Below are 13,042 nucleotides of genomic sequence, written 5' to 3'. Positions count from 1 at the left end.
CATGTCATTCATTCTTCTTTTTTCCTGTTGGAGTGTACGTCTTTGGGGTGATCTGCAGTTCTGCCTACGATTGTACCCCAGACAGGGCCCCTTGACTCTAGTCTGGATATGATATTACCTTGGGGAACCTCCCTCCTATGGGATACCACAAAGGTGGGAGATGAAATCAAGGAGTATCAGGATGCTAGCGAGGGTCCTTCTAGTAGTACTGGGCACACTGACCCTTTCAATCAGGTGGGTGACGTTAACAGACATGTCAAGTTTGTGCAGTCCTTCCCTAGACTGGCCAGCTGAGGCCAAAAAGTTTGTGTCAAGCCACAAAGGCACTGGGTGCCCACAGAGGAGGTAACATCTGGCTTGGGTTGCAATACCAGGGCAGCTAGTATCACAAGCAGTAGACCAGAGTAGCTCTGGCCTGAGAAGATTCATGAAGTGGGAGAGGAGTAGAAACATTAATCTTTCCTCTTCTCACTCCTACAGAATCATCTGCTGTGTCTGTTACAACAACAGCCACAGTCAGAGGAGGCAAACTTAAACAATGCTGGGATTTGTCATCACAGAATGAATTCCTTCTCATTCTGCATTCCCACTGTAATGGCCTGGCTGACACAAAACTCCTCAGAACTTCCTCAAGTTGTCAATGGGTCAAATAGCTGGGTCACTCATTTGATACAGGCCCAGAAGCAGGCATGCTCCGGAGTCCCTTACTTTAATATTTCCTATGATGTGACAGAGAAAAACCCCTGTACAAGAATGCTTATTACTGATCTATACCAACATTTTGGACTTGGATGCCCAGTATGTAACTTCTCTCCCTGCAGCCACATGGTAAAAGCAAGCCAAGGCTGTATATAACTGGACTAGTCAGCATTATCTGAACAAAATCCCTGACATGTGTCCCCTGCACCCCTCAGAGTTATGTATTTCTCTGTGGACCCCAATGGGCAATAGAAAGTCTGCCTCCAGGGGAAGGATTGTTGCCTCAGAGTTCTAAGGCTGACTGTCCATGTCAGCAACTGCAGAGAGGGCTGAAAAGGACCCCTTCTGCTGATGTATTACGAAGTGGCTCACAGTATCCTCCTGGGAAGACAAACTAACCACTGGTTTCATTCTGCTATCCAAATTCTAATACTGGGAATAGGTATGCAGGCCCTAGAAAAAAATGGTGTACAACCTGTCCTCAACCATAGCAGAAATAGCTAACACTATGCCCAAGCCATCCAAGCCAATGAGACTCACTGAACTCACTAGTCAAGGTGGTGATGGATAACTAAATAGCCCTCAGTTACCTGCTGGCAGAACAAGGTGGTGTTTGTGTTATTGTCAACATTTCTTACTGTGTATACGTCAACAATTTGGGGAAGCTGAAAACTGAGCTGATGAACATCCATGCTCAGGAGGGATGGTTATCAGCTGTACACACACAGTCTCCCCAAACTCACAATTTGACCTCTTTAGCTGGCTTAATCCACGTTGAAGACCACCCTCTAGGGTGGCTTGACTGTCTTCCTGGGTCTGGCTCTCCTAACGGGCCTGGTAAAGTGCTGTTTCCTAATGACAGGAAGGCTCTATGAACACTCCACATCCAAACAGATTGTTCAGGGACCCTGGTGAACCCAATTCTGCCTTCAAGTTTGGGGTGGGTGATTGACATGCTTTATCTGCCATGTCAGTGGTCGAGCAGGGGTGAGGGGTAGACTGTTGGGAAAGGCAGTCTCCTGTACAGTGTTTTGACCCACACTTGGCTTCACAGGAAGAGGCCTTGGGTCTGGAATACTTCCTTATCAAGTAATAAGAGTCTTCATGGACTGTGCTGGGTTTATCATCTTGTGTGGGAATATCACTCCCGTTTTAGACTCAATGTACCTTCTTTTGTTCTGCTTAAGTGTGTGCATCATATGGCACCTGGCCAACCCCACTATTAAATCTGTCCCCTGAGAGGACAGAATAGGGTCCTTAGTTCTGTGGTACAAGAGGGGTGCATGAAGGGCAACTGCTGGACCATGGGGGACTGACACTACTGAAGCTAATCTTGCTCTGTCCCTTCTCCATATGAGTAAAGCATTGTTCCATCCAATGCTTGACTGTGTTGTGTTTTCCTTGGTGATCAGTATGCAGTGGGCAAAGAATTTGAACTTCTACTTCTAGTGATCGGCAACAGATGTCATTTGCTTGACATATACAGAGCTAAAAAGTTTTTAGTAAACTTGAGAAACAGAATATGGGATGAGTGAACACAAAGATGAGGAAATGAAATGGACTAACTGAAAATAAATCCCACCCAAGCACTGAGATTTTGATATAAGCAATCAAGCATTTGCAAGAAAGTAGAAGAATTGTACACATAAGCTAAAAGCAAAAAACAGTACAGTCATATTTACAAACTGGAAAGGACAAAGAAAGGTAATCTAGTGTCATGAGCATAAATACAAAAAGAGAGTAAGATACTTAGTGCAGAGCACAGAGATTACTAAAGCTGTATCTAAATTAGACCTATTCTGTGTCACCCTCAATGTCAGAACTAAAACCAATGGGTAGGAATTTAGAAATAAGTTTTGGTCAACAGAAAGATGAACTGAATTTCTAATAACTCGTTTAGCTGTTAGAGATTGTCCGTCTTTCTAATGACCAAAATTTAATACTGCAGAACTTATACAAATTGGCAGTATGAAAAAAGTTTGTCTTATTTATAGGAGGGTAGACTAGGTTATAACCTCTAAAATTCTAAAATCAAGACAGAAAGAATATCAAATCATTATGTTGCATACCTTAAACTAACACAATGTTAAATGTCGATTATATCTCAACAAAAATGGAAAAATGCAATTGATAATTAAAATGTAATTTTTTTAAAAATGAGAAGAAATTTTATCAGCTCATTTGAAAATGCACAGGATGAGTCTGAAGACAGAGGTTACAGCCTATACAATGAACACTTTCAACCAGATGATTAAAAGGAGAGAAAGGAAATTACTTCAATCTTCAGAGAAAAAAAGTACAAGGTGATCAGAAAGGGAATGACAAAAAGGAAAGTTTAGAAATAAATATTTAATACTTACACTCTTTTCTAAGTAAAGCAATTGGAGATCACAGGAGAGGTTTATAAAATCATCCTATTGAAAACACTACTTACTCCTTAAATCATTTTATCAACAATGTACAAGAGAAACCTACCTCTTCCTTTATCTGGACAGAGGATTTCTACAGACAGACACAGTTTAGTGATTTGTTTTAAATTGATGTTTGTTTATTTTTTGATAGGCCACATCAAATTGGTGTTTTCCCCAGAATTTGTGGACATACATAAGTTCTGTTAAAACTGGTAATTGTTACTGTTATTGAAATTCAGTAGAATACTCTATTAGGGAGGTGAGGAGAGGAGGAAAACTGGTATGGTAGTAGTAGGGAATAAAAATGAAAGACTTTAAACTTATTTCTACTAAAAAGCTTGTCTGCTTGGATTTAGTAGTATGGATATGCCTGCATGAGGGCACAAGGTGTAATTCTAATATCTCTCACACCAGTAAAATTTAATTGGATGCATCTGAGATGAGGCTTAGATGTAAAGGTCCCCAGTACCACATGAGGACTGGAAAAAGAAAACAAAATCGAGTTTGGGATTTATTACTATAGACAAAAGAATCTGAATTGATAGGAGAAATAAATATATTCAGGAAAAAATTCACTATGTACACACTAACTGGATTTTCCTTCAAATGAGGTGGGAAATAAGAATCCCTTTTAATCCTCAATTAAAAATTAGTCACTGAAACTGACGAACCAACTTATGATGATCTCCCTACACTCTGAACACTCTTTTATAGCAAAAATGGTCTATAAAATTCCCTTGGGAACTTTCATCATAATTTATGTAATTTTGTGGTTTTCTTTGATAATACTTAGCACACTACTATTTAAAAAATAAATGCTCGGGGAACCGGATCAACATGGCGGAGGAGTAGGACGTGGAGCTCACCTTCTCCCCACAGATACATCAAAAATACATCTATGTGTGGAATGACTCTCACAGAACATCTACTGAATGCTGGCAGAAGAATTCAGACTTCCAAAAGAGCAAGAGAATCTCCATGTAACTGGGCAGGGCAAAAGAAAAAGAGAGAGAAAGGAATCGGGAATGGACCTGAACCTCTGGGAGGGAGCTGTGAAAAAGGAAAGGCTTCCGCACACTGGGAAGTCCCCTCAGTCCCTCTGTCAACTGGCAGGGACAGAGGGGTAGCTTCAGAGCCTTGGAGGAGAGCACAGCAACAGATGTGTGGAGGGCAAAGCAGAGACAGACCTGCACAGGTCGATGCTGACCGGCACTCCCCAGCCCGAGATGCTTGTCCGCTTGCCCGCTGGGGCAGGTGAGGGCTGGGTACTGAGGCTCGGGCTTTGGAGGTCAGACCCCGAGGAGAGGACTGGGGTTGGCTGTGTGAACAAAGCCTGAGGGGGGTAGGGTGCAGGGTGCCAAAACTGAGGGAGTCTGGGAAGAAGCCTGGGCCCACCAGAGGCAAGGGACCATTGTTGGGGGGCATGAGAGGAGAAGGGTGGGCCTGCCATAGGAGCTTCTTTCTCTGCATGCTCACAGGCAGCAGGGCACTGCCTATATGAGCTCCAGGGGCAGGCGTGAGCCATGGCTGACATCTTGGACTCCAGAGGCAGGCGCAGAACGCTGCCATTGCTGCTGCCACTGCCAAGGGTCCTGTGAGCGGGGGTGCAGATCACTGCCCTCACCTTTCCAGGAGCTGGCACGGCCCGCCACTGCAGAGGGTCCCATGAAGTGGGACCAACTTCCCCGGGAATGCGCACAGCCAACCACCGCTGACAAGGGCCCTGCAACCTGGTGCCAACCACTGCCCCCACCTCCACGGGGTGCGCAACACACCACTGCCGCCTAGGGTCCCAAGATCTAGGGCCAACTTCCCCAGGGACACATGACACACATGTGTCTTCCCCAGGGACACATGACCTGCTGCCGCCATTGCAGAGAAACCTGCGACCGGGAGCCAACTCTTGCTCCTGCTTCCCTGGGAGCGTGCACCTGCACACCCCGATCAAAGGGATAACAGCCAGCACATGCTAAGAAAGAGACAGCAAGCATCCAAACCCAAAAACAGCACTCATGTCAAAAAAATACTGAACCCACACAAGCTACACAGGGATTCTCCTGCTTATAAATAGCCCTCCAAGACCACAGTAGATAATTTTTTCTCCTGAACTCACAGAGTAAGAGAAATATAAGCAAAATGAAAAAGCAGAGGAACCACTCTCAGTTAAAAGACCAAAAAAATTTGCCTGCAGGAACAATGAAAAAAACCTCCTCAGTCTAATAGACACCGAGTTAAAAAAGGAGGTAATGAAAATACTGAAGGAATTAAGAAAGGCTATCAACAGAAAGGCAGATTACTGTAAAAAGGAACTTGAAACTACAAGGAGGAGACAATAAAAATTAGAAAATGCATCTGCTGAGACAAAAGCTGAGCTCAAGGCAATGAACAGCAGAATGAATAATGCAGAAGAAAGAATAAGTGACCTGGAAGACAGACTAATGGAAATTACCCAATCAAAACAGAAGAGAGAAAGCCAAATGAAAAAAAAAAAAAAAAATGAAAGCAACATAGGAGACCTACGGGATAATATAAAGCAGGCCAATCTATGCATAACAGGGATTCCAGAAGGAGAAAAAAGAGAAAAGGGGATTGAAGATGTATTTGAAGAAATTATGGCTGAAAATTTCCCAAACTAAAAGAAGGAAACAGATATCCAGATACAGGAAGCACAGAGGGTCCCAAAGAAGATGAAGCCAAACAGACCTACATCAAGACATATTATAATAAAAATGGCAGAAGTTAAAGATAAAGAGAGGATTCTAAAGGCAGCAAGAGAAAAACCAAGAGTTCTTTACAAGGGAACCCCCATAAGACTATCAGCTGATTTCTCTACAGAAACACTGCAGGCCAGAAGGGCATACAAAATATATTCAAAGTCTTGAAAGAGAAAAATCTGCAACCTAGAATACTCTGCTCAGCAAGATTATCATGTAGAATAGGAGGAGAAATAAATAATTTATCAGAGAAGCAAAAATTGAAAGAAAACAGCAATACTAAACCTATCCTGAAAGAAATATGGAAAGGTCATCTCTAAATAGAAAAGAAGCAGCAAGAAGAAATAGGAAGGAGGAAATCACAATTGGAAAGTAAATCACTTAAATTAGCCAGTATAGAGATCAAAAAGAAAAAAAAAACAACCCTATTTGTGAAAGCAATGATAAACACAAGGAGCAGCAAAGGGATAAACATGAAGATGTAAAAAGGGACATCAAAATCATAAAATGTGGAGAAGGAGAGTAAGAAAATGCAGATTCTTTTTGTTTTTTTTAAATGTGTTTGAGCCTATATGACTACCAGTCTAAAGCAAGCATATATGGGAAGGGGTTAACATACTTGAAAACAGGGCAACCACAAATGAAAAACATACAATAGATTCACAAAAACTGAAAAAAGAACACAAGCATAAAATAAAAGGAAATCATGAAACCACAAAAAGAAAAACAGAAAAAGGAACAAAGAAGAAACAAAGAATCAACTGGAAAACAAGGTTTTAAATGGCAATAAATACATATATATATCAATAATTACCTTAAGTGTCAATGGACTGAATGCTCCAATCAAAAGACATAGAGTGGCAGACCGGATAGAAAAAACAAGAGTCTACAATATGCTGCCTATAAGAGACCCACCTTAGGGCAAAGGATACACATAGATTGAGAAAGAGGGAATGGTAAAAGATATTTCATGCAAACGGAAATGACAAGAAAGCAGGAGTTGCAATACTCATATCAGACAAAATAGACTTTAAAGCAAAGGTTATAAAGAAAGATAAAGAAGTACACTACATAATGATAAAAGAATCAATACAAGAAGACGATTTTGTACTTATCAACATATATGCACCTAATATAGGAGCACCTCTGATACATAAAACAAATACTAACAGATATAAAGGGAGAAATTGATGTGAATACAATAGTAGGAGAATCAACATATATGCACCTAATATAGGAGCACCTCTGATACATAAAACAAATACTAACAGATATAAAGGGAGAAATTGATGTGAATACAATAGTAGGAGACTTTAACACCCCACTCACATCAATGGACAAATCTTCTAGACAGAGAATCAACAAGGTAACAGAGGTCCTAAATGATACAATAGTTAGATTTAATTGATAGTTTCAGGATACTACATCTAAAAAAAACCAAACACCACCACCCCACAAAAAACAGAATACACATTCTTCTTGAGTGCACACAGAACATTCTCTAGGGCTGACCACATCCTAGGTCACAAAACTAACCTCAACAAATTTAAGAGTACAGAAATTATTTTAGGCATTTTCTCTGACCACAATGGCATGAAATTAGAAATCAACCACAGGAAAAGAAATGAGAAAAGAACAATTAGTTGGAGACTGAATAACATGCTACTAAAAAACCAATGGGTCAATGAGGAAATCAAAAAGGAAATTAAAATATACCTTGAGACAAACAACAATGAAAACACAACCATACAAAATCTATGGGACACAGCAAAAGCAGGTCTTAGAGGGAAGTTTATAGTGATACAGGCCTTCATCAAAAAACAAGACAAATCTCAAGTAAACAACCTAAAGTATCACCTAAAAGAATTAGAAAAAGAAGAACAAACAAAACCTAAAGTCAGCAGAAGGAAGGAAATAATAAAGATCGGGGAGGAAATAAATAAAATAGAGATTAAAAAAAAAAAGGAAAAAATAACAAAACCAAGAGCTGGTTCTTTGAAAGGGTAAACAAAATTGACAAACCTCTAGCCAGGCTCACCAAGAAGAAAAGAGAGAGAACCCACATAAACAAAATGAGAAATGAAAAAGAAGAAATATCAACTGATACCGCAGAAATACAAAAAACATAAGAAAATACTATGAACCATTATATGCTAACAAATTTCACAACTTAGAAGAAATGGATAACTTTCTAGAAACATATAGACCACCAAAATTGAATCAATAAGAAATAGATAATTTGAACAGATCAATCACTAGAAGTGAAATAGAATCTGTAATAAAAATACTTCCTACAAACGGAAGTCCAGGACCAGATGGCTTCACAGGTGAATTCTACCAAACATACAAAGAACTTACACTGATTCTTCTCAAACTCTTCCAAAAGACTGAAGAGGAGGGAACACTCCCAAAGACATTCTATGAAGCCACCATCACCCTGATACCAAAAGTAGACAAAGACACCACCAAAAAAGAAAATTATAGGCCAATATCTTTGATAAATATAGATGCAAAACTCCTCAGCAAAATATTAGCAAAAAGAATCCAACAACACATAAAAAAGATCATACACTATGACCAAGTGGGATTCATCCCAGGTTCACAAGGATGGTTCAACATATGCAAATCAATCAGTGCAATACAGCACATTAACAAAAGAAAAGTCAAAAACCACATGATTATCTCAAAAGATGCAGAAAAAGCATCTGACAGAATTCAACATTCATTCATGATAAAAACTATTACCAAAGTGGGAATAGAGGGAACATATCTCAACATAATTAAAGCCATTTATGAGAAACCCACAGTCAATATAATAATCAACGATGAAAAGCTGAAAGCCTTCCCACTAAAATCTGGAACAAGACAAGAATGACCACTCTCACCATTTCTTTTCAACATAGTATTGGAATTCTTAGCCACAGCAATCAGACAAGAAAAAGAAATAAAAGGTATCCAAATTGAAAGGGAAGAGGTAAAATTGTCACTATATGCAGAAAACCCTAAGGACTGCACACAAAAACTACTAGATCTAACAAATAAATTCAGCAAAGTAGCAGGATAGAAGATTAACATTCAGAAATCGGTTGCATTCCTTTACACTAACAACGAAATATCAGAAAGGGAATGTAAACACCTTTTAAAATTGCACCCTCCCCAAAAAAAATCGAGGAATAAACCTGACCAAGGAGGTGAAAGACTTATATGCTGAGAACTATAAAACATTAATAAAGGAAATGAAAGAGGATTCAAAGAAATAGAAAGATATCCCATGCTCTTGAACTGGAAGAATTAACATTGTTAAAATGGCAATACTACCCAAAGCATTCTACAGACTTAATGCGATCCCTATAAAATTATCCATGACATTTTTCACAAAACTAGAACAAATAATCCAAAAATTTATATGGAACCATAAAAGACCCAGAAGTGCTAGAGCCATCCTGAGGAAAAAAACAAAGGCAAAACTCCCCAGACTTCAGACAATGCTACAAAGCTACAGTAATCAAAACAGTGTGGTACTGGTACAAAAACGGGCATATAGATCAATGGAACAGAATAAAGAGCCCAGAAATAAACCACACACCTATTGTCAATTAATCTTTGACAAAGGAGGTAAGAATATACAAGGGGAAAAAGAAAGTTTCTTCAGCAAATGGTGCTGGGAAAGTTGGACAGCTGCATGTAAATCAATGAAGTTAGAACACACCCTTACACCATGCACAAAAATAAACTCAAAATGGCTTAAAGACTTAAACATAAGACAACATACCATAAAACTCCTAGAAGAGAGCACAGGCAAAACATCCTCTGACATAAATTGTACCAATGTTTTCTTAGGTCAGACTCCCAAGGCAATACAAATAAAAACAAAAATAAACAAATGGGGCCTAATCTAACTTGCAAGCTTTTGCACAGCAAAGAAAACCATAAAAAAAAAAAAGAAAGACAACCTACGAAATGGGAGAAAATATTTGCAAATGATGCAACAGACGAGGCTTAATCTCCAAAATATACAAAAAACTCATGCAACTCATCAACAAAAAAACAAATAACCCAATTGAAAAATGGGCAGAAGACCTTAATAGACATTTCTCCAAAGAAGACATACAGATGGCCAATAGGCACATGAAAAGATGCTCAACATCACTAATTATTAGACAAATGCAAATCAAAACTACACTGAGGTACCACCTCACACCAGTCAGAATGGCCATCATTAAAAAGTCTACAAATAACAAATGCTGGAGAGGATGTGGAGAAAAGGGAACTCCTACACTGTTGGGGGTAACTGTAAGCTGGTACAACCACTATGGAGAACAGTATGCAGGCTACTCAGAAAACTAAAAACAGAATTACCACATAATCCAGCAATCCCCCTCCTGGGAATATACCTGGACAAAACTATAATTCAAAAGATACATGCACCCCTATGTTCATAGCAGCACTGTTCACAATAGCCAAAACATAGAAACAACTTAAATGTCCATCGACAGAGGAATGGATAAAGAGGATGTAGTAAATATATACAATGGAATACTATTCAGCCACAAAAAGAACAAAATAATACCATTTGTAGCAACATGGATGCAACTAGAGATTGTCATACTAAGTGAAGTCAGAAATAGAAAGACAAATATATGATACCACTTATATGTGGAATTTAAAATATGGCACAAATGAACCTATCTACAAAACAGAAACAGACTCAAGTTGGGCAGGGAGAAGGATGGACTGGGAGTTTGGGATTGGTAGATGCAAACTATTACATTTAGAATGGATAAACAACAAGGTTCTAATGTATAACACAGGGAACTATATTGAATATCCTGTGATAAACCATAATATAAAATATAAAAAAGAATGTACATATGTGTATAACTTAGTCACTTTACTGTACAGCAGAGATTGGCACAGCACTATAAACCAACAATACTTCAAAAAAAAAAATTTTAAAAAAATGCCAAACCTATAAAAAAATAAATTGCTCTGAGCTGTCTAAAAAAATCAATCAATCAATCAATCAATAAGTAAAAAATGCTCCACAGGCTAATAATGGTAATATATAGAAAATAAGTCTTAGACTATTACCAAAATTACTGTAAAAGTCTAAGAATATAATTGCATTTAAAAAGATAAAATGAAAAAAAAGATAAAATATCTTCTAATAGTTATGATACTTTTAACAATTCGAATAATGGAATATAACATCTTTTAAAAGAAATCATTGTTAAGATTTCTTTTTTGTGTGTGAAAATCTGGCAATTCAAGTTATAGAATGTCAGGTCATTCAATATAAAAATTCCAGCAATTTATCATTCCTATCCTTGGTTATTTAAGGATTACATACTCAGGACTTAATAATGTGAGATTCCTTTTAAGTCAGAGCCTTTTCTAAGAGAGTGGAAGTAGAGACAGATTTTAAGACCAGATATTCTAGAATCCAACAAATCTATTCAACTCTGCTAAAACATTCTACTATGATATGACCTTAGAGAATTCAAAATAAGAAAGCTTATTTAGTTCCTATATATTAAGAGAAACAGGAATCTCTTTTGATTCCAAACTAGAAAAAAATTATAATTAGCTTATTGAGATACTACATTCTCTTAAAATTTAGATGTACCAGGTTGCCAACCTTGGTTTAAGACAGCATTACAACTAAGTAAGACACGGTTTTCACACATATGCTGATGTCTCAAGTTTCATCATGGCCACAAGTAAATAGTATTCAGCTGTATCATCTTAAATTTCCATATTATTATAAAGCTTGAGAAAAACCAACCAATGCCATCTTTTTTTTTTTCTTTTTCTTCTGCAGTATGCAGGCCTCTCACTGCTGTGGCCTTTCCCGGTGCGGAGCACAGGTTCCGGACGCGCAGGCTCAGCGGCCATGGCTCATGGGCCCAGCCGCTCCGCGGCATGTGGGATCTTCCCGGACCGGGGCACGAACCCGTGTCCCCTGCATTGGCAGGCGGACTCTCAACCACTGCGTCACCAGGGACGCCCCCAATGCCATCTTAATTCCTAGCTTTCTAATATTAATATTAGGACAAGTACATCTTCTATGAAAGCTGAGAACAGAGTAACTTACCCTGTCATGAAGAGTCCAGCCAACATATTTTAGGTAACTGTCATTTAGGAAGGCATCACTATACATTTTCATCCATACTCCAATTTCTTCAATACAAATGGCTCTAATCTCAGCAATAGCATCACTAGAGAAGGAAAAAAAAGAGTCAAACCTCTGATTAATATCCAAAGCTAGAAAGTACTTCATACTCATTTTCAGCAAGCAATAGATATAATATTATCCAAATACCATTTTTATATCTGCCCTCGCAAAGGTCTCCAACTTGAATATCTTCTATTTTTTACATGGCTTCTATGAAATAAAAACCACCAATACCAAACAAAAAAAAATGCTTCTGGAAATCATCTTATTTTGACTCAACTGCTCTATTTTCAATGGACTAGGAAATGACATTTGGAGCTTTCTGAAAGCCTCACAATTATTATGGGATCAATACACATGTTAAAACTTCTGAGGAACCAGAGTATCAACATCCAAATACAGGATAATGGAGAACTCAAAACGTGTTTCTCTAAATAACTGTGACTCTTTCTAAGCTAGTACACATCTAAAGAATTAAGAAATAATTTTCATGAACAAAAATTAGTATCTATGAGGCAAAATTGTAGCAGCCTGTATTATTTGAAAATGTACAGTAGTTTACAAAACCAAGTCCTTGAAGTAACTGCACAGGGAAGAAGAATAATTCACATTTAGTCACAACAGAACAATCCTGGTGACCACACTATGAAGTGGTAGCAGAACGAACCCCAAAAGTCAGGTCTCTGGCTCTGTGCCCAGACAGCTTTTCACCTCACCATAAGCATCTACTACAACCCTCCTGGAATTACTTCTACTCTAAAATCTGTGAACCATGAACAAATACAGTGTTAATATTTTTACCTTATCTTTCAACAGGATAATAACTCTGGCTAAAAACACCCCGTATTATACAATTAAGATAAATCCTTTCTTTTGTAGATCAATCTTAAAGGTTTCTGAGTTACCATACATGAATAATTTTTAATTCTCCAATTTACACAAGGCAATCATCTGTCAAGGAGCTTTCCTTAGTTTCTCTTTTGTGATAAAATGAGTGCTAGTATTCTAATATTTAATTCTCTGCTCTAATAAATCTTATTTCC

At 38.3% G+C, this 13,042-nt stretch overlaps 1 protein-coding gene across 2 annotated transcripts in view; it reads right to left on the bottom strand.

Moving 5' to 3' along the window:
* STAG1 (STAG1 cohesin complex component) overlaps window positions 1–13,042 on the bottom strand; it is a gene marked incomplete at its 3' end in the record, with an annotated part of 425,107 nt that overhangs the window by 112,905 nt on the left and 299,160 nt on the right. For both annotated transcript variants that reach the window (XM_082840023.1, XM_082840022.1), the window contains exon 10: window positions 11,919–12,042. In XM_082840023.1, the coding sequence (XP_082696149.1) occupies window positions 11,919–12,042 (124 nt within the window). The remainder of the gene's footprint in view (window positions 1–11,918; window positions 12,043–13,042) is intronic.

Source organism: Leucopleurus acutus (genome assembly GCF_964270905.1).
Source record: "Leucopleurus acutus genome assembly, chromosome: 5".
NCBI classification, from domain to species: Eukaryota; Metazoa; Chordata; class Mammalia; order Artiodactyla; family Delphinidae; genus Leucopleurus; species Leucopleurus acutus.
The sequence above is the reverse complement of the archived record's forward strand: the minus strand, read 5'-3'. Positions and strand labels throughout refer to the sequence as shown.